We start from the raw sequence: 16,907 nt of genomic DNA, 5'->3' as shown, positions 1-16,907 counted from the left end.
ATGGTCATTTCTGAACGCACAACTGCATAAAAAAAATGTTAATGTTTTTTTCTACTTTTTAAGGTGTTTTCTTCCCCCTAGGGGTGATGTTGCTGAACTGCACCCTACTTATTCTGCATTACTCCACACCACTAGTCAAACAAACATCCAGTCAATGACTTTCTATTGATCATTTAGTTTATTTAGTTGAATACACAGAAAACACAGAAATCCAACTACTTTACAAAATGTGTCAGTAGACCAGAAGTCCCAGAGTAAAGGATCAGCAGAACAGAAGTCCCAGAGTAAAGGATCAGCAGACTAGAAGTCCCAGAGTAAAGAATCAGCAGAACAGAAGTCCCAGAGTAAAGGATCAGCAGACCAGAAGTCCCAGAGTAAAGGATCAGCAGACCAGAAGTCCCAGAGTAAAGGATCAGCAGACCAGAAGTCCCAGAGTAAAGGATCAGCAGACCAGAAGTCCCAGAGTAAAGGATCAGCAGACCAGAAGTCCCAGAGTAAAGGATCAGCAGACCAGAGGTCCCAGAGTAAAGGAAACATGCTCATCATATTCCTTGTTACTAGTTGAACATCACAGGAGGCTGCTGAGGGGAGAATGGCTCATAATAATGACCGAAACGGAGCAAATGGAATGGCATCAAACACCTGGAAACCATGTGTTTGATACCATTCCACCTATTCCGCTCCAGCCATTACCACGAGACCGTTCTCCCCAATTAAGGTGCCGCTAACCTGCTGTGTTGAGCATCATTCTTGTTTGTTGTAAGGGTTGCAAGGGTTTAACACACCAACTATGCATATTTGACATGAAAATGCAATTATCATTCAGAAACACTACAAATTGTCAACAGGTTGAACTTTGACCACCAAATTGTTTAATTAACTTCTGCACTCTAGATGATGTGATAGTAGAAGATGTGTCAGAAGTAGTGCTCGATGTGGAGTGGTGAGTCCCCGAGAGTGTGGAAGAGTCTGTGTAAGTGGGGGTGTATGATGAGTGAGAAAGTGTGTGATAAGGTGTGCTTAATGAGGATGAAGGGGATAGTGGGTGAGAGTTACTGCTGGCAGGGAGCGTGCGAGTAATAGTCGTTGAGCGGGTGTGAGCCTGAGAGGGTGTGTCAGTTGAACGGGAAAGTGTGCGAGAAGGGGGGCTGGCAGGGGTAGAGAGTGTGCGAAAGGGGTTTCTTGAGCGAGTGTGGGCAGTGCCAGGGGTAATGAGTGTGCGAGAGGGGGCACTGGCTGAGGGAGTGAGTGTGAGAGAGTGGATGCTTGGTGGCCTAGTGGGTGTATAAAACGGGGTACTGGCTGGGGTAGTGGGTGTACGAGAGGGGGTATTTGCTGGGGTAGTGGGTTTACGAGAGGGGTACTGGCTGGGGTAGTGGGTTTACGAGAGGGGGTACTGGCTGGGGTAGTGGGTGTACGAGAGGGGCTACTGGCTGGGGTAGTGGGTGTACGAGAGGGGTTACTGGCTGGGGTAGTGGGTTTACGAGAGGGGGTACTGGCTGGGGTAGTGGGTTTACGAGAGGGGGTACTGGCTGGGGTAGTGGGTGTACGAGAGGGGGTACTGGCTGGGGTAGTGGGTGTACGAGAGGGGGTACTGGCTGGGGTAGTGGGTGTACGAGAGGGGGTACTGGCTGGGGTAACGCGTGTATAAGACAGGGTACTAGCTGGGGTAATGCGTGTATAAGAGGGGGTACTGGCTGGGGTAGGTAGTGTATAAGAGGGGGTACTGGATGGGGTAGGGTGTGTAGGAGAGGGGGTACTGGGTGTACGAGAGGGGGTGCTGGCTTGGGTAATGAGTTTATGAGGGAGTTTGCTGAATGAGGGAGTGTAAGACCAATTAGCTTGGCCTAGGGTGGTATACACCAATTGAGAACTTGGGGCTGGCTTCATGATGACTGCAGATTGACTGAATCCCAGTGGGGTTCGGGCAGGTTTTGGGAGACGTGAAGGGGGAAGAGAATTGGTTGGATTATAGAAAGTGGTGGCTGCTTGAGATGGACTCAAAGTGTAAGTGGATGGAACTCGAGAGTTTGGCAGCGTAGCAGCAGCTGCTGCCTGAATCCGTTTGGATGTTGGGTATTGGACTATGTAAGTGGATTGGATAGAGACAGTTTTGGGTGGAGCTGGAGCCGAAGAGGACAAGTGCATGACGCCATTATCGTATTTGATGAGGAACTCGGGGTACACCTGGTGCTTTTCAAACACCACATATATGGATGGCTTCAGGACATTGTCCACACAGCTGTCATAGAGAGTCGGGCTTCCCTCGCCTTTTGGAGGGGGGCGACGGAGGTTCGAGTTCCCTAATGTGTAGTCGCCAACAAGCACCCGACAAACAAACATGGACCTCACTCCTGAGTGGCTGGTGAAGATGTGCGAGTACTTGGCATCCCTGGCAAAGTAACTCCCTTAAACAAACAGAGAAGATCATCAGTAAAACAGAATGACTGACTATAATGAGATCATGACTGCTTCTAAAATCTGACTACACTTCTGACAGTTGGTTAACATGAGGTACCTTCGCCATACACAGTTCCATTGGTTCCACACAGCCTCCAGTCGAAGTTATCTCTGCAAATGGCGTCTACGTGTTTTGGGTCCGTTCCGTGGAAGAGATATAACTCCTTGCTGTTTTTACCCCCATTGTTTTTCTTCATCAAATTTCTTTTCCTAAAAAAAACAGGGGTAAAAACATTAGCTGCTTCCCCATAATCTTGTTCAAGCCAGGGTTTACTTAGTATTTTGGAAGTAACATACTAGGATAGTGTGTGAGAGTTGATGTAAAAATACCACTGGAAGACTTCCCAGAGGTCCCTGTTTTGGACCCTCTCGATGCTGGTGATTTGGAAGCCCCTCATGGTCTTGTTGAAAAGTGCCTGGACCTTCTGATACTCTTCTGAGTTCTGACAGGGACTGACTGTCTGCAGGAGGGGAAAACAAAATAGTTGTCACTGCTAAAACAAAAAGTTGAACACTAACCTTCCTGTAAGCCTAAGCAGAATAACCACATGTAAACAAGTGACCTTATATCCAATGTCAGGTATGGCAGACTTGTCCCAAAATCCAGGAACATCTCTGAAATTCTGAGAGGAGTTGCATGTTCTATTTGTCCTGAGGATAAATATAAAAGAGAACATGACATTCAACACTAAGAAAATAAGTAGCTCAATTGAATACCTATATTTATTTCTCCACTTATTACCCAAATATTGATTATGCAATTGTGAGTGTTTATTAGGTTCAATACCGAGCATGGTGACCATCCTCTTAGCTCATCCTCATCCGTACATTACCTGCTGTCTGCAGTTGAAACAAACACAGGACGACGCCTGACCATCCTTACAGTACCGTCAGTACCGTATCTTTAGTTTTTTTGCGTCATGTCTGTAATTATGAGAATAACTATTTGAACCATGTCTGTTGTAAATTAAATATATTTTGTGCAAGAGCGTTGATGTGTGTTACCTCTGAAACTCAGCTCATAAGACTGCTGGCCTGCAGTGAACTTCACCACAGCACTTTGATCCTCCTGGTACCTTTTCTCAAGGTCTTCACTGGTGATGGACGACAATCTGTGCTTCTCTTTCTGTGATTTATAGAAAATAACTCAAATTCAAGGGGAACAACAGTTTACCGTCTCTATTATTGTCCTCGTAACACGTCAGCCTGTTTGAGTGTTTCACACCTCTTACAATGGATGCGTACTGGACCCATTTGCCGTACTCGTCCACCCAGAACCACGCCCACTCTGTGGTGAGTACGTATGTGGGCTTGGTCACAGAGGAAACTGTGGAGGAACGGTGAACTTCACTGAATCTGCGGCTCATGGCTTCAAAATGTACACACTTGGATCCCTCGCTGTGAAGGCATAGGAAAATGCCAATGGTAAAGCAACCAATCCCCATTGCCAATTCCCATACCAAGAATGTACTTCATTCACACTGTGAAATATTTCTATCTAGTTTAATATGATATAACATAGTGCACCTTTGTATCTTAGAAGGGTCACAGAAGTCTCTCTAGATCGTAGTTTTTCTGGCAGGGCCAACAAAGTTTGACCACTCTTCACTTCCCAATTGTAGTGCCTTTTATAGTGGATGCTCCAGCATTAATCTGAACAGACGTTAGGTTTATATAACAGACGTTACAGAGATTTGAGAGATTTGTGTTAGCCAGAAGGACAACAGAATATCCTGCCATGGCCTCCATTCATAAAATCGATGCTAGGCTTCTAGTGTTGCTTTGAAAGGTTTATCAAATAAAGTACAACATAGTCCACTATTGTGGACGTACAGTACATGGTTGTATGTTGTCCTATGAGGAGGATATGGTATTGTGTATCTACTGACAACCTTTAGATCTAGATAAACTCATATCCAGCCAGCTATCCTGGATGCTGCCTGAGTAAAAAAAAAAGGGGCAAAAAGTTCCCCTGATCTCAGGTGTTCTACCAAAGCAAACGTGGGAAAGTTAAACATCCCAGCAACGCTCTCCCTCTTTAACTTTACCTCCTTGTTTGCCTTACCCCTTGACAAAGAACAGCCAGATCTCATTCCTCACCGTAAACAAACAAACAACTTGAGGTGCCATAAAAGAAATGCACCCCTCCCCAATGTTAATATTTTCAGATGACCCAGCCCTTGTACTGCAGAAAAAGTTAACACCCTCTCCCCTTATAGAATTAACTAAAAAAAATGTACGTCCACAAATAACAATAACTGTAGCGACCCTGTGTTTATAAACCTGGATATCAACTTTGCCACTTCAGCATGCTTTCGTGGCACAGTCGATGGCTACGGGCCAGAAGGTTAAGGGTTTGCCGACCACCACGGACTAATTAACTCTCCCTTCCTGTTTCATTAGACCTACACTACGATCAGAACCGGCTGCAGACAATGATCAGCTAGTTGGAAATCTGATTTTCAAAATGTTTATGCTATAATTATATTTGCAACAAATTTTCCACCAACAGGTTTCGTGCCAGTGCACCACAACCAATAAGGAAAGCATACCTACTGGGCACAAACTGGTTGAATCAACGTTGTTTCAATGTAATTTGTCAACGTATTGTCACATGGAATCTATGTTTAAAATACATTGGATTTGCAAAAAGAATACATTGGATTTGCAAAAAGTCATCAACGTAAACTTGTTTTGCGGGTGAAATTTCAACCACAGGATTATGTCATCATGGTAACCAATTTTCAACATTGTCAAACTTTGTATGAAATATTTTGAATTTGTACGGTTGAAACAACGTTAGATCTTCAACGTTATTTCCACTATAAGAAAAAAACAATAGGCTGGGCAGCACCTCCTACTGGAGAATTAATATATCTACAGCTACCATTTGGTTTTTCATCCAGGGTTTTAACCAAGCCCAGCCCTGCTTAGCTTTGATATTTGTCAGTGACCACTACCAATGTGCTATCGTGAGAATGATTATTACACATGCTCCAATTAAAAATATATAATTCACTATCGAAGTCATTTCAGAGAGAAGATTGAACTGATCAAATGAAATGTAACCATACTTGAGTGAAACATATATCATTAATGATACTATTTAGGCTATAGCATTTGCGAAGTCATCAAAAGCTATTGTTTCTATTCAACTCAGGATTCAACTAAAAATACACAATAAATATAGGCCTAAGGTTTTAAGATTTGGTTGATTTCAAAGTTAATATGTTGCTCACATCTCCATCTCAACCAAAAATCTAAGTAAAATAATATAACTGAATCACATCAAACTTTATTTAAAGTGCATTTAAAGTTTGATTTGATTTAGTCCAATTCTTTAACTTTGAGTTTTGCTTAAGATGGCGATATGAATCCAACATAGCAATCATTAATTTGTAGACAAACTGGAATTAAGCCAGACTAAGTCAGTGACACAGATGGAACTATCCCAGCAGAAGAGAAATCTCCTTCAAATGTTGATATTTGGTTGTGTTGACAACCAAACACAATTAAATATCACTTTTGCAATAGAGTAAATAGCTATGTTTGAAAAAATGTAGACAATTAGAGATCACTGAATTGCACCGTTTTTTTGTACAGTATGTATAAACAAGTAATTGTCAGCATATATTTTCATATTTGCTCTTTTAATATAAAGCTTATAAATATGTTAAAAAACTTCCAGTGAGAGTATCAGAACAACTCTGGAGGGTGGCATTTCTCTCAAGCCGACATTCACAGCTAAACTACAACAGCATTTCTGACTCATTCTGCCAATCACCTGCCAATTACTAGAAAAGGGGAAGTGTGTTTCACAATAATACCATTTCAGAGGAGAGAAATAAAGAAATGGTCAATTGTGAGGCCATTTGGGAACCTATTACTCACAGTGAGACACTTTCTGCAGAAGTGAGATTAGTAAAAATATATATGTTTTTAAATACCAGATTGAAATAAACCTTCCATAGTTGGCTGTAGAAAATAAAATGATAGATAGTGAAACTAATAATGATGAGGCGGTGTGAAAAGGCCTATCCCATAACAGTGATTTCTGTCTCAAATGGTTGAGAATACGTGGGATTCATTCAACAATTCAGAATAACCTAGGTCGCACTTTACTTTATGTGAACAGGAATTTCTCAACTGAATTGCTCTGTAAATAAACCCATCTCTCATAGCAAAAGTTTGATTTAGTCCTATTCTTTAACTTAGATTTTTGGTTGAGATGGAGACACGAATCCAACATATAAATTATACATTTGTAGACAAACTGGAATTAAAGACACTAAGTCATTAGCACAGATGGAACTATCCAAGCAGAAGATACATCTCCTTCAAATGTCTGTATTTGGTTGTTTCTAATTTTGTTAGAAAGTTGTTTTCATGTCAAGTTAAAGTGTACTATTAGCTTGCTAGCTAATGTTATGTGTATGATCTGTGTAGTAATATTATTAATATCTCAGAGCCATTTGCATTGCTAGTTATAGCCTAATGTTAGCCCGCTAACATTGAACCTGGTCGGTTAGGTACCTGGATATTCATGCAGGATAGTAACATGATGAGGATAGTACAGGATAGTAACACTCAGATCAACCCTACTCCTCGGCCAGAGCGTCGAGTAAACGCTCTGAACGCCTCCGAGAGGGAAACGCTCTGAATTTAGTAAGACAGTCTGACAACGCTCTGTGTTTACGAACACCCAGAGCACACTCTGGCAATCCAGATTAAATTTAAGAACACACCAATAGTATAAACCAGCCTTTAGTCTTGAAATCTTCGGTTGTTGAGTACATAGTTAAGTACATAGCCTTACATGTTAATCCTTAAAGAGATGATTGCTGAATGGGTGTAGACAAAGAAGAGCTCTCTAGTAGGTACCAAAACATTCAAGGGCCATTTTCTCAAAAGTGAGGTTACAAGTTTATCAACTTTCAAAGCATAATTACTTTCCCATTGTTCCTCAACTGTAGTGTGTAAGATATACCATTTTCTATCTCTGTGTCTCTACTTTTATCCAATGTAAAAAAAAAAAAAAACATTATTTCAAATTTTGCTACATAAGACCGAATCGAGCCGGTCATCAAATATAATATGTCTTGTAATTCGTAACATATCATACGAAATGGGTGAAAGACATCCACAAATTAATACATACCATATGAAACGTAACATGCTGTATCACATGAAATAGAGTGTTTAGGGTTTATGTAAAGAATAATACGAAATGCTCTGAGACCAGGTTGCCACATCGGGTGCATCAACATCATGGTTTGCGTTTTCAACACCACAACCTGTACAGTTTGGATGCTGGAATTATATTTTGGGACATATGTGCAGGTAGCATACAGGATACTTTTGAAATAGCTTCGTCAGATTAAATTAAATGATGTGTTTATGCCACACATAAAAGGTAATGATTTTAAAAAGTTAAATGACAAATATCTAGGCTATAGGCTATTTATTAAGCATTATGGGTTTTAGGTCCACGAGGAATAGCCACTCGGTCAGAGAGGTAGAGCACGTATTACGCTATCCTGAATGACTGTGCCTGCTGGAAGGATGTGGTTACATTATTATAAAACGATTTGGGAGAATGATGATCCGCAACAGAAAACGCATCAGAGTATCAAAACTTAAAATACAGCCAGACTGGCATGTTTTCTATACCTAATGAACTGTCGAGAGTACTCAAAGCATTTCGCTACACCCGCAATAACATCTGCTAAACACGTGTATGTGACAAATAAAATTGGATTTGATTTTAAATTATCTGAATGGAATGAAATATTAAAAATCACAGGGCTTTTGCGCCGTTATTCAAATAGGATTTTCACTGCAGTTTTAAATCAAATCACATTTTATTTGTCACATGCGCTGAATACAACAGGTGTAGTAGACCTTACAGTGAAATGATTACTTACAAGCCCTTAATTAACCAACAATGCAGTTAAGAAAAATACGTGTTAAGTAAAAAACAAGAAATAAAAGTTAAAAAAGTACCAAAACACTGATATAGGGGAGGCGCATGTAAGCAGATGAGGAAATGTTACTAGGTTGCAAGAAATGATGAAGTAAAACCTTCAAACGGGTGAATGTAAACCCGGGGGAAAAAGCACTACCATCCCCTGTGCCCATCAAAAACCACAGAACCCTCCCCAAAGCAATACAAATGTTAGACAACGCTGCCCGATGTTGGACCCCTTCTAAAGTGGTCATGGAGGGCGTGAACTAAATGTTAGAATAACAATTAATGTCAATTAATTTGGAAACAAAACTTTCTGTACATCATAGATATATATATGTATGCTTATCTTCCACTACTATTATTGCAGTGCCCTAGTAGATCAAATGTATACAGGTGAAAATCATTTCAACCATCATTAAATCATTGAGGTTTGTATCATCTAACTTTCGTTTTACCAATAATACGTTTGTTTCCGTTGTAACGTAAACTCACCCCATTCCGTACAAATTTGCTCAACCGCGACATTCAAACAAGGCTGCAAAGAAAACTAATTTGACTGTAGGGACTGTTTTGACTTCAAAATCTGGGGTGTGAACTACGTTTCTATTCAAGCGTTGATCGACATGGTAATGTCCCTATAGTATTGGAGAAAAGTTGAAAAAACTCACCCTCCGTTACATCGTGACGTGTCATGCCGTAACGTACAGCGCGCATAAAGCAACTATTTCTGTCATTACAATCTCTCTCCACCAGTATACCTAGTCATTTTTTGCATCATCACTGCAAGCATCATGACCCTCAAAGCCGCTGTTTACTTCTGAAGATCACTTTAGCACCGCCCTAAAAACTTGATTCAAATTCGACACAAACCTTCAAATAGGTAAGTAATGACACATTATATAAACTCTTTATAGTGTTTTATTTACACTTTAGAGGCGATAAGCTGATAAGTTGGACAGATCGAGTGAAAAAAAGCAGTTTTGCCACACATCTCTCCTTCTCACTACCACGCATTATTTTCGCTTCCCCACCCGCCATTTTTAAAAAGACCCGACGGATCTCATTGCCTTCTTGAATCATGCAGAAACGGGCAGCGTGGAGTTCATGTAATTGATTCTGTTGGAAATTGTGCTTTACAATGGTATTGACATTACAGTTAATCTGGAAGTATTACGTGTTTTGGGCGCTAAAATAAGGTCAATTGAACAGACCAAGGCGATGTACAAAAGTCAGTGAGTTTACGTTACACCGAGATATAAGTACGGAGATATAAGCGGGCTGTCATGTGCCTTTTACTGAGGAGTGGCTTCCATCTGGTCACTCTACCACAAAGGCCTGATTGGTGGAGTGCTGCAGAGATGGTTGTCCTTCTGGAAGGTTCTCCCATCTTCACAGAGGAACTCTAGAGCTCTGTCAGAGTTCTACAACCAAGACACTTCTCCCCCGATTGCTGTTTGGCCAGGCGGCCAGCTCTAGGAAGTGTCTTGGTTGTTCCAAACTTCTTCCATTTAAGAATGATGGACGCCACTGTCTTCTTGGGGACTTTCAATGCTGCAGACATTTTTTGATACCCTTCCCCAGATCTCTCGGCGCTCTACGTACAATTCCTTCGACCTTATGGCTTGGTTTTGGATCTGACATGCACTGTCAACTGTGGGACCTTATATAGACAGGTGTGTGCCTTTCCAAATCATGTCCAATCAATTGCATTCACCACAGGTGGACTCCAATGAAGTTGTAGAAACATCTCAAGTATGATCAATGGAAACAGGATGCACCTGAGCTCAATTTAGAGTCTCATAGGAAAGAGTCTGAATAATTAAGTAAATAAGATTTCTGTTTTTTATTTTGAATACATTTGAAAACCTATTTTCTCTTTGTCATTATGGGGTATTGTGTGTAGCTTGAGACAAATTTGACAATTTAATCTATTTTAAAATTTGGGAAAGGTCAAAGGGTCTGAATACTTTGTGTGTGTGTGTGTGTGTGTGTGTGTGTGTGTGTGTGTGTGTGTGTGTGTGTGTGTGTGTGTGTGTGTGTGTGTGTGTGTGTGTGTGTTTGTAATCTAAAATGTGTAATTTATTACTCCTGTCGACAGCACTGTAAGAGCACAGAAAAAATACTTCCCCACCCCTGTCAACAGCACCCCCAACCTAAAACATCTCCCCACAGCCATGAATCTACACAGAACACATTTCGTGACAAAAAAATTCAAAATATTCCATTACCGTACTTCGAAGCATGTCAACCGCTGTTTAAAATCAATTTTTATGCCATTTTTCTTGTAAAAAAGTGATAATATTCATACCGGGAAAGCCTGTATACGTACAAAGAGAGAGAAAATAAATACATCTCGTGCCCTCGTGCACGAGCGTGAGTCTCAGAGTACTCTGACCAGCCACTATCCAAACGCGATAATATGTTTCAGCCAGAGGCTGCCTCAATATCATTCAGCATTTTCCCGGGTTCTGAGAGCCTATGGGAGCCGTAGGAAGTGTCACGTTACGGCAAAGATCCTCAGTCTTCAATAAAAAGAGCCAAGATGAACAACAACTTGTCAGAGAGGGCGCTTCCTGTTTGGAATCTTCTCAGGTTTTTGCCTGCCATATGAGTTCTGTTATACTCACAGACAGCATTCAAACAGTTTTAGAAACTTTAGGGTGTTTTCTATCCAAAACCAATAATTATATGCATATTCTAGGTACTGGGCAGGAGTAGTAACCAGATTAAATCGGGTACGTTTTTTATCCGGCCGTGTCAATACTGCCCCCTAGCCCTAACAGGTTAAACTATCTTTTATTCTATGTGCTTTAATTTATACAACTCTGGATCAAATACAATCAGTGTCTACTCGCTGTTAATCTTTATGTGTATGCTATTTACCGTCGTTAAGCTAGAATTGAAGAATAATTATTATTAACCTAGAATTTGGGGAATAATTATTCGTAATTGCTTCTATCCCATGCTTAAAAGAACAAACCAGCTTTTTTTTTTTCTATTTCGACTGTTGATTTGAGCAATATGTTTTCTATATGTATCAACACCCATTAATTTTCCTTCTCACAATATAGAGTTATTCTGCTAGAATGATCACACGTATCTATCCTAACCCTGTCTTTATCTTGCTCATAGACAAACACTGCAACCTGTTTTATTTTTAGGTTTTACTGCCTGTCTTTTTCTCGCGATTGTTGACAGAATTCTCCTCACACGCAATCACTCATCCCAGCATAGTTACTCTCTCTCTAAACTTTATCTATAGAGGGGATATTGATCGGACATTAGGTCGCATACGTATGCAACTATAAACTATCTTCCAGGGGTCGTAAAGCCCTAGTTAACAGCCTATTTATCTGTTGCTTAATGTAATTGTTGACAATAATATCTGTTTCTCACTCCGCCATATTAGGTCTCACTTCTCCCATAGATAATAATTATTCGTATGCTATATCACCCACGCTTAAAAGAACAAACCAGCTCTTTTTTCTATTTCGAAGAACAAACCAGCTCTTTTTCTATTTCAAAGAATAATTATTCGTATGCTATATGACACATTGCTTCTATCCCACGCTTAAAAGAACAAACCAGCTTTTTTTTCCAATTCGACTATTGATTTGAGCAATATGTTTTCTATGTGTATCACACCCATTAATTTTCCTTCTCACAATATAGAGTTATTCTGCTAGAATGATCATACGTATCTATCCTAACCCTGTCTTTATCTCGCTCATAGACAAACACTGCAACCCGTTTTATTTTTAGGTTTTACTGCCTGTGTCATAATTACAGCCGTGTTGAAGAGACCAAACTGCAGCAGGTGAAATGTAGATACTCATCTTTTTAATATATACGAGCAAAGCATCCACAGGAAAAACAATAAACAAACTAACGACAGGAACAGAGCAGCAGGCTCAACAAAAGCAGTGCTATCAAACAACTACCCACAAGTGACAAACAAAAACACACACCTATTTATAGGACTCCCAATCAGAAGCAACTAGAAACACCTGCCTCCAATTGAGAGTCCAGCACCCAACCTACACATAGAAAACTATCCTAGAACATACACATAGAAATACAAACAGACCAGTGACCATAAAACCCCGTAATAAATAAATAAACTACCCTCTGCCACGTCCTGACCAAACTACAATAACAAAATATCCTCTCTACTGGTCAGGACGTGACAGTCCCCCCCCCAGGTCACCAGCTATAACATTCACCAATTTCAGCGTCTAACACCCAGAGTACATTAAAATCCTCTACTTGCTCCCGCCTTTCACTCTCACATCAATCGCACCAGTTTGCCACCGGCCTGTAAAGAACCCACAGTAAAGGGCCAGGTCTATGATTTACGGATATTTCATCCGCCCGTGCACGGTTTCGGTGTCTCTTTGGAACGACAGCGGCAGTTTTTGAGATCCGGCTCGAAGGACCAATTGTTAAAGGAATTTTATATCTTGATGATAATAATCAATAATCAATTCGCCTTGACTAATGCCCAAGGTTTGTAAGACAATGGGTTAAATAATTAGGCAAGGACTCAGCTTTCTGCAAAAGGTTTCTGTAGCTTTATTCAGAGAACATTCTGGCATCAGGATAACAAAACAGTCATTTTATAGTTCTTGCTTACTTACGCACATGCATTTACACACAAACTGTTAGTGACCTGCATCCCCATTGACTTCACACATACTGTTTATCACTATCTAGCTCAGCCTGTTCCTTTCCCTCAAGGTTAGGAACCCTTTGAAGTTTTATTCCCTTTACCATCTGTCCCCTGCTCTCTATACTAATTGCATACACACATTTCTTTCCCTCTCCAGTGGTTCCTGGACTTTCTGGAACTAATCAGAACAATCCATCACTACATTGATCATTACATTGATTATTCATTAACCATGCTGTATGACTAATAATTCATCATGGTTTATTGATTCATTTACCTTTATTAGATCATTCTTTTATCAATGCACTTAAACAGAGTTTGCACTTATCCAATGTCCTTATCAATCCCTCATCAGGAGTGGTCTGTATTTGTCTCCAGGTTTGCTTCACATACAACAAAGGTAGTGGAGAGTATGGCTACTGTCCTGACAAAGGGAGCTGCAGAAGACTCCATGTCTATGAGCACTACATTACAGGAACCTGTGCTGGAGACGTGGATTGTGGCAGGTCTCATGACTTATACGAGCCCCACCTGATCAACACCCTGCAGCAGAGGGGAGTACCTAATGAACTGGTGGCATCTATATTGTCCACCTACCGCAACGTCCAGGCAATCAGGGATAGTAATGATGCTTGTGACAACACACTTTGGTAAAAGATCTTGTAGAGTAGACTACACTAACCTCGTCCCTGGGCTCAATTGCTATTGGATATAAATTAGGAGAGAGAGCTGCCAGGTGGATGAGATTATACTGTACTGATTGTATTTTTTTATAACACTGTCTAACTTTCTCTACTCATCCTCAGCAAGAAAGACTCTGGTGACTGCCTGCTGAAATCCAAAGCTTTACCCAGTCACTGGGATAAATCTTCAGTACCTGAAACTGGATTCAAGGTTCATAATCACTTTTTAACTCATAAGATCTTCCATCTGGTCAGAAGGCAGTGCATTATAAAGCTATTACATTGGTAAAACTATGTTATTTTCAAATGCATTCTCTCTAGAGGGTTGCTCTGCAGAGTTCCTCAACTGAGCACAAGAATATTCTGGATCTTTTCCATCAAACTATGACTGGCTTCAGTGTGAAGAGTATTGAGAGGGTGCAGAATCGGATCCTGTGGGAGGTCTTTTCGTGGTAAGAATCCAAACTCCTCATGCCAAAAGAAATGTAATCTACCCAAGAAACATGTTCATATTGACTGCATTAATCAAAGCAGTTACAACATAACATATGCAAACAGATGTAACATGTTAATGGTAACTGGTACTTAGATTCTAGTAGCAAACACTTGCAAATGCTATGAGGTGACATGCCAATGAAGATACGGACAAATGAATCTGTTGTTCCTCTCCCAAGGCAAGGAGATGTGATGAGAAAGACAAATGCAGGGAAGGAGAATGAGAAGCAGCTCTTCCATGGAACAGACTCTAAACCCGTGGACGCTATATACCTGCAGAACATAGACTGGAGGATGGGTGGAACACATGGAACGCCCTATGGGCAAGGTGAGCTCTGCATTTCATGTGATATCTAACAGATTTTTAAGTTTATATAACAATGTATTATGTTACGTGGAAATGGCATTGGACAACATGTTTTTTGCTATTCTCTTTCACGTCACATTGTGGAAATACAGTGGAAAAGTTGACAAAACAAATGTCTTTGTAATGTCACACTGTCACTGTGATTGTTCTAATTCTAACCCATCTCTTTCCAGGAAGCTACTTCTCTAAGGATGCCAAGTTCTCCAACAGCTACACCAGCCAGTCAGGAGTCAGGTCCATGTTTGTTTGTCATGTGCTGGTGGGAAATTACACGCAAGGACACTCCAGCTACCTCTGCCCCCCTTCAAAAGACGGAAGTCACACCATCTCCTATGACATCTGTGTGGATGATATCTACAATCCCTCTGTATTTGTGGTGGTCGGGAAGTACCAGGTTTACGCAGAGTACCTTATTCAGTACAGGGAAGGGTCCAGGCCTGGGACCTATGTTCCACCACCTAACTTTGTTCAAAACCAGAGCCACCACAACATGCACTGGCAACCTATTCCAGTCATGCTACACTCACAAACCACCCCTGTGCTGCCTAACAATGCAAGTTTCAGATCTCCTTGCCCAACAGGACAGAGAACCCCCAGACCTACCTTGACACATGCTTCTGCACAGTTTGGCTCCCTGAACTCCCTGACACATCCATCGTTTCAGCCAGGTCTGATGACTTTCGTCTCTCATCCACCACCCTGGGTCGGCTCTATGACCTCCATACCACGCGCACCTCCATCAAGGACAAGAAGATCACAGTTTACTAAAATGGAAGCAAAAAGTAAACCTATGGCATCACTAGATAATCTATACGTCTTGGTAGTCCATTTTTTCTTTTGAAATTTAGGGGGAAATTACCTTTATGTATAAATAAATTGTATTTATGGACTTTATTTTGAAATGATGTGTCCTTTTTAGCTGTTGGTAGAGCATGGCGCATGTAATGCCAGGGTAGTGGTTTTTATACCCTGAACCACCCATACGTAAAGTGAATGCACGCATGTCTGTAAATCACTTTGGATAAAAGAGTCTGATAAATGGCATATATCATGTGTTGACAAAATAATCAGAATTGGGCTGCCTGTGTAAATGCAGTCATGGTCATTTCTGAACGCACAACTGCATAAAAAAATGTTAATGTTTTTTCTACTTTTTAAGGTGTTTTCTTCCCCCCTAGGGGTGATGTTGCTGAACTGCACCCTACTTATTCTGCATTACTCCACACCACTAGTCAAACAAACATCCAGTCAATGACTTTCTATTGATCATTTAGTTTATTTAGTTGAATACACAGAAAACACAGAAATCCAACTACTTTACAAAATGTGTCAGTAGACCAGAAGTCCCAGAGTAAAGGATCAGCAGAACAGAAGTCCCAGAGTAAAGGATCAGCAGACTAGAAGTCCCAGAGTAAAGAATCAGCAGAACAGAAGTCCCAGAGTAAAGGATCAGCAGACCAGAAGTCCCAGAGTAAAGGATCAGCAGACCAGAAGTCCCAGAGTAAAGGATCAGCAGACCAGAAGTCCCAGAGTAAAGGATCAGCAGACCAGAAGTCCCAGAGTAAAGGATCAGCAGACCAGAAGTCCCAGAGTAAAGGATCAGCAGACCAGAGGTCCCAGAGTAAAGGAAACATGCTCATCATATTCCTTGTTACTAGTTGAACATCACAGGAGGCTGCTGAGGGGAGAATGGCTCATAATAATGACCGAAACGGAGCAAATGGAATGGCATCAAACACCTGGAAACCATGTGTTTGATACCATTCCACCTATTCCGCTCCAGCCATTACCACGAGACCGTTCTCCCCAATTAAGGTGCCGCTAACCTGCTGTGTTGAGCATCATTCTTGTTTGTTGTAAGGGTTGCAAGGGTTTAACACACCAACTATGCATATTTGACATGAAAATGCAATTATCATTCAGAAACACTACAAATTGTCAACAGGTTGAACTTTGACCACCAAATTGTTTAATTAACTTCTGCACTCTAGATGATGTGATAGTAGAAGATGTGTCAGAAGTAGTGCTCGATGTGGAGTGGTGAGTCCCCGAGAGTGTGGAAGAGTCTGTGTAAGTGGGGGTGTATGATGAGTGAGAAAGTGTGTGATAAGGTGTGCTTAATGAGGATGAAGGGGATAGTGGGTGAGAGTTACTGCTGGCAGGGAGCGTGCGAGTAATAGTCGTTGAGCGGGTGTGAGCCTGAGAGGGTGTGTCAGTTGAACGGGAAAGTGTGCGAGAAGGGGGGCTGGCAGGGGTAGAGAGTGT

At 41.1% G+C, this 16,907-nt stretch overlaps 2 protein-coding genes across 7 annotated transcripts; one reads left to right on the top strand and one right to left on the bottom strand.

Annotated features, from left to right (window-relative positions):
• Positions 1 to 155: 155 nt before the first annotated feature.
• On the bottom strand, positions 156 to 8,994 carry LOC123728238 (mucin-2). 6 transcript variants are annotated; one of them, XM_045699912.1, is made up of 7 exons: positions 8,921 to 8,994; positions 3,693 to 4,113; positions 3,466 to 3,586; positions 3,024 to 3,384; positions 2,791 to 2,921; positions 2,519 to 2,670; positions 156 to 2,408 (listed from the first exon to the last, which is right to left on the bottom strand). In XM_045699912.1, exons 4-7 carry the CDS (start codon positions 3,261 to 3,263, stop codon positions 1,021 to 1,023), a joined length of 1,911 nt encoding a protein of 636 aa, XP_045555868.1. In that variant the 5' UTR covers positions 3,264 to 3,384; positions 3,466 to 3,586; positions 3,693 to 4,113; positions 8,921 to 8,994; the 3' UTR covers positions 156 to 1,020. The 6 variants fall into 6 exon arrangements, with proteins under 6 accessions (XP_045555868.1, XP_045555869.1, XP_045555872.1 ...); XM_045699913.1 differs by having other exon boundaries at positions 3,693 to 3,858; positions 8,921 to 8,974; XM_045699916.1 differs by lacking the exon at positions 3,693 to 4,113 and having other exon boundaries at positions 3,024 to 3,111; positions 3,294 to 3,384; positions 8,921 to 8,967.
• Positions 8,995 to 9,155: 161 nt separating this feature from the next.
• On the top strand, positions 9,156 to 15,536 carry LOC123728240 (protein mono-ADP-ribosyltransferase PARP12-like). The gene is made up of 5 exons (XM_045699921.1): positions 9,156 to 9,308; positions 13,476 to 13,991; positions 14,102 to 14,232; positions 14,455 to 14,603; positions 14,816 to 15,536. Exons 3-5 carry the CDS (start codon positions 14,165 to 14,167, stop codon positions 15,481 to 15,483), a joined length of 885 nt encoding a protein of 294 aa, XP_045555877.1. The 5' UTR covers positions 9,156 to 9,308; positions 13,476 to 13,991; positions 14,102 to 14,164; the 3' UTR covers positions 15,484 to 15,536.
• The last annotated feature ends 1,371 nt before the right edge of the window (positions 15,537 to 16,907 follow it).

This window comes from Salmo salar, chromosome ssa17, assembly GCF_905237065.1.
Source record: "Salmo salar chromosome ssa17, Ssal_v3.1, whole genome shotgun sequence".
NCBI classification, from domain to species: Eukaryota; Metazoa; Chordata; class Actinopteri; order Salmoniformes; family Salmonidae; genus Salmo; species Salmo salar.
Note: the sequence above shows the minus strand (reverse complement) of the source record. Positions and strands in the feature narration are given on the sequence as shown.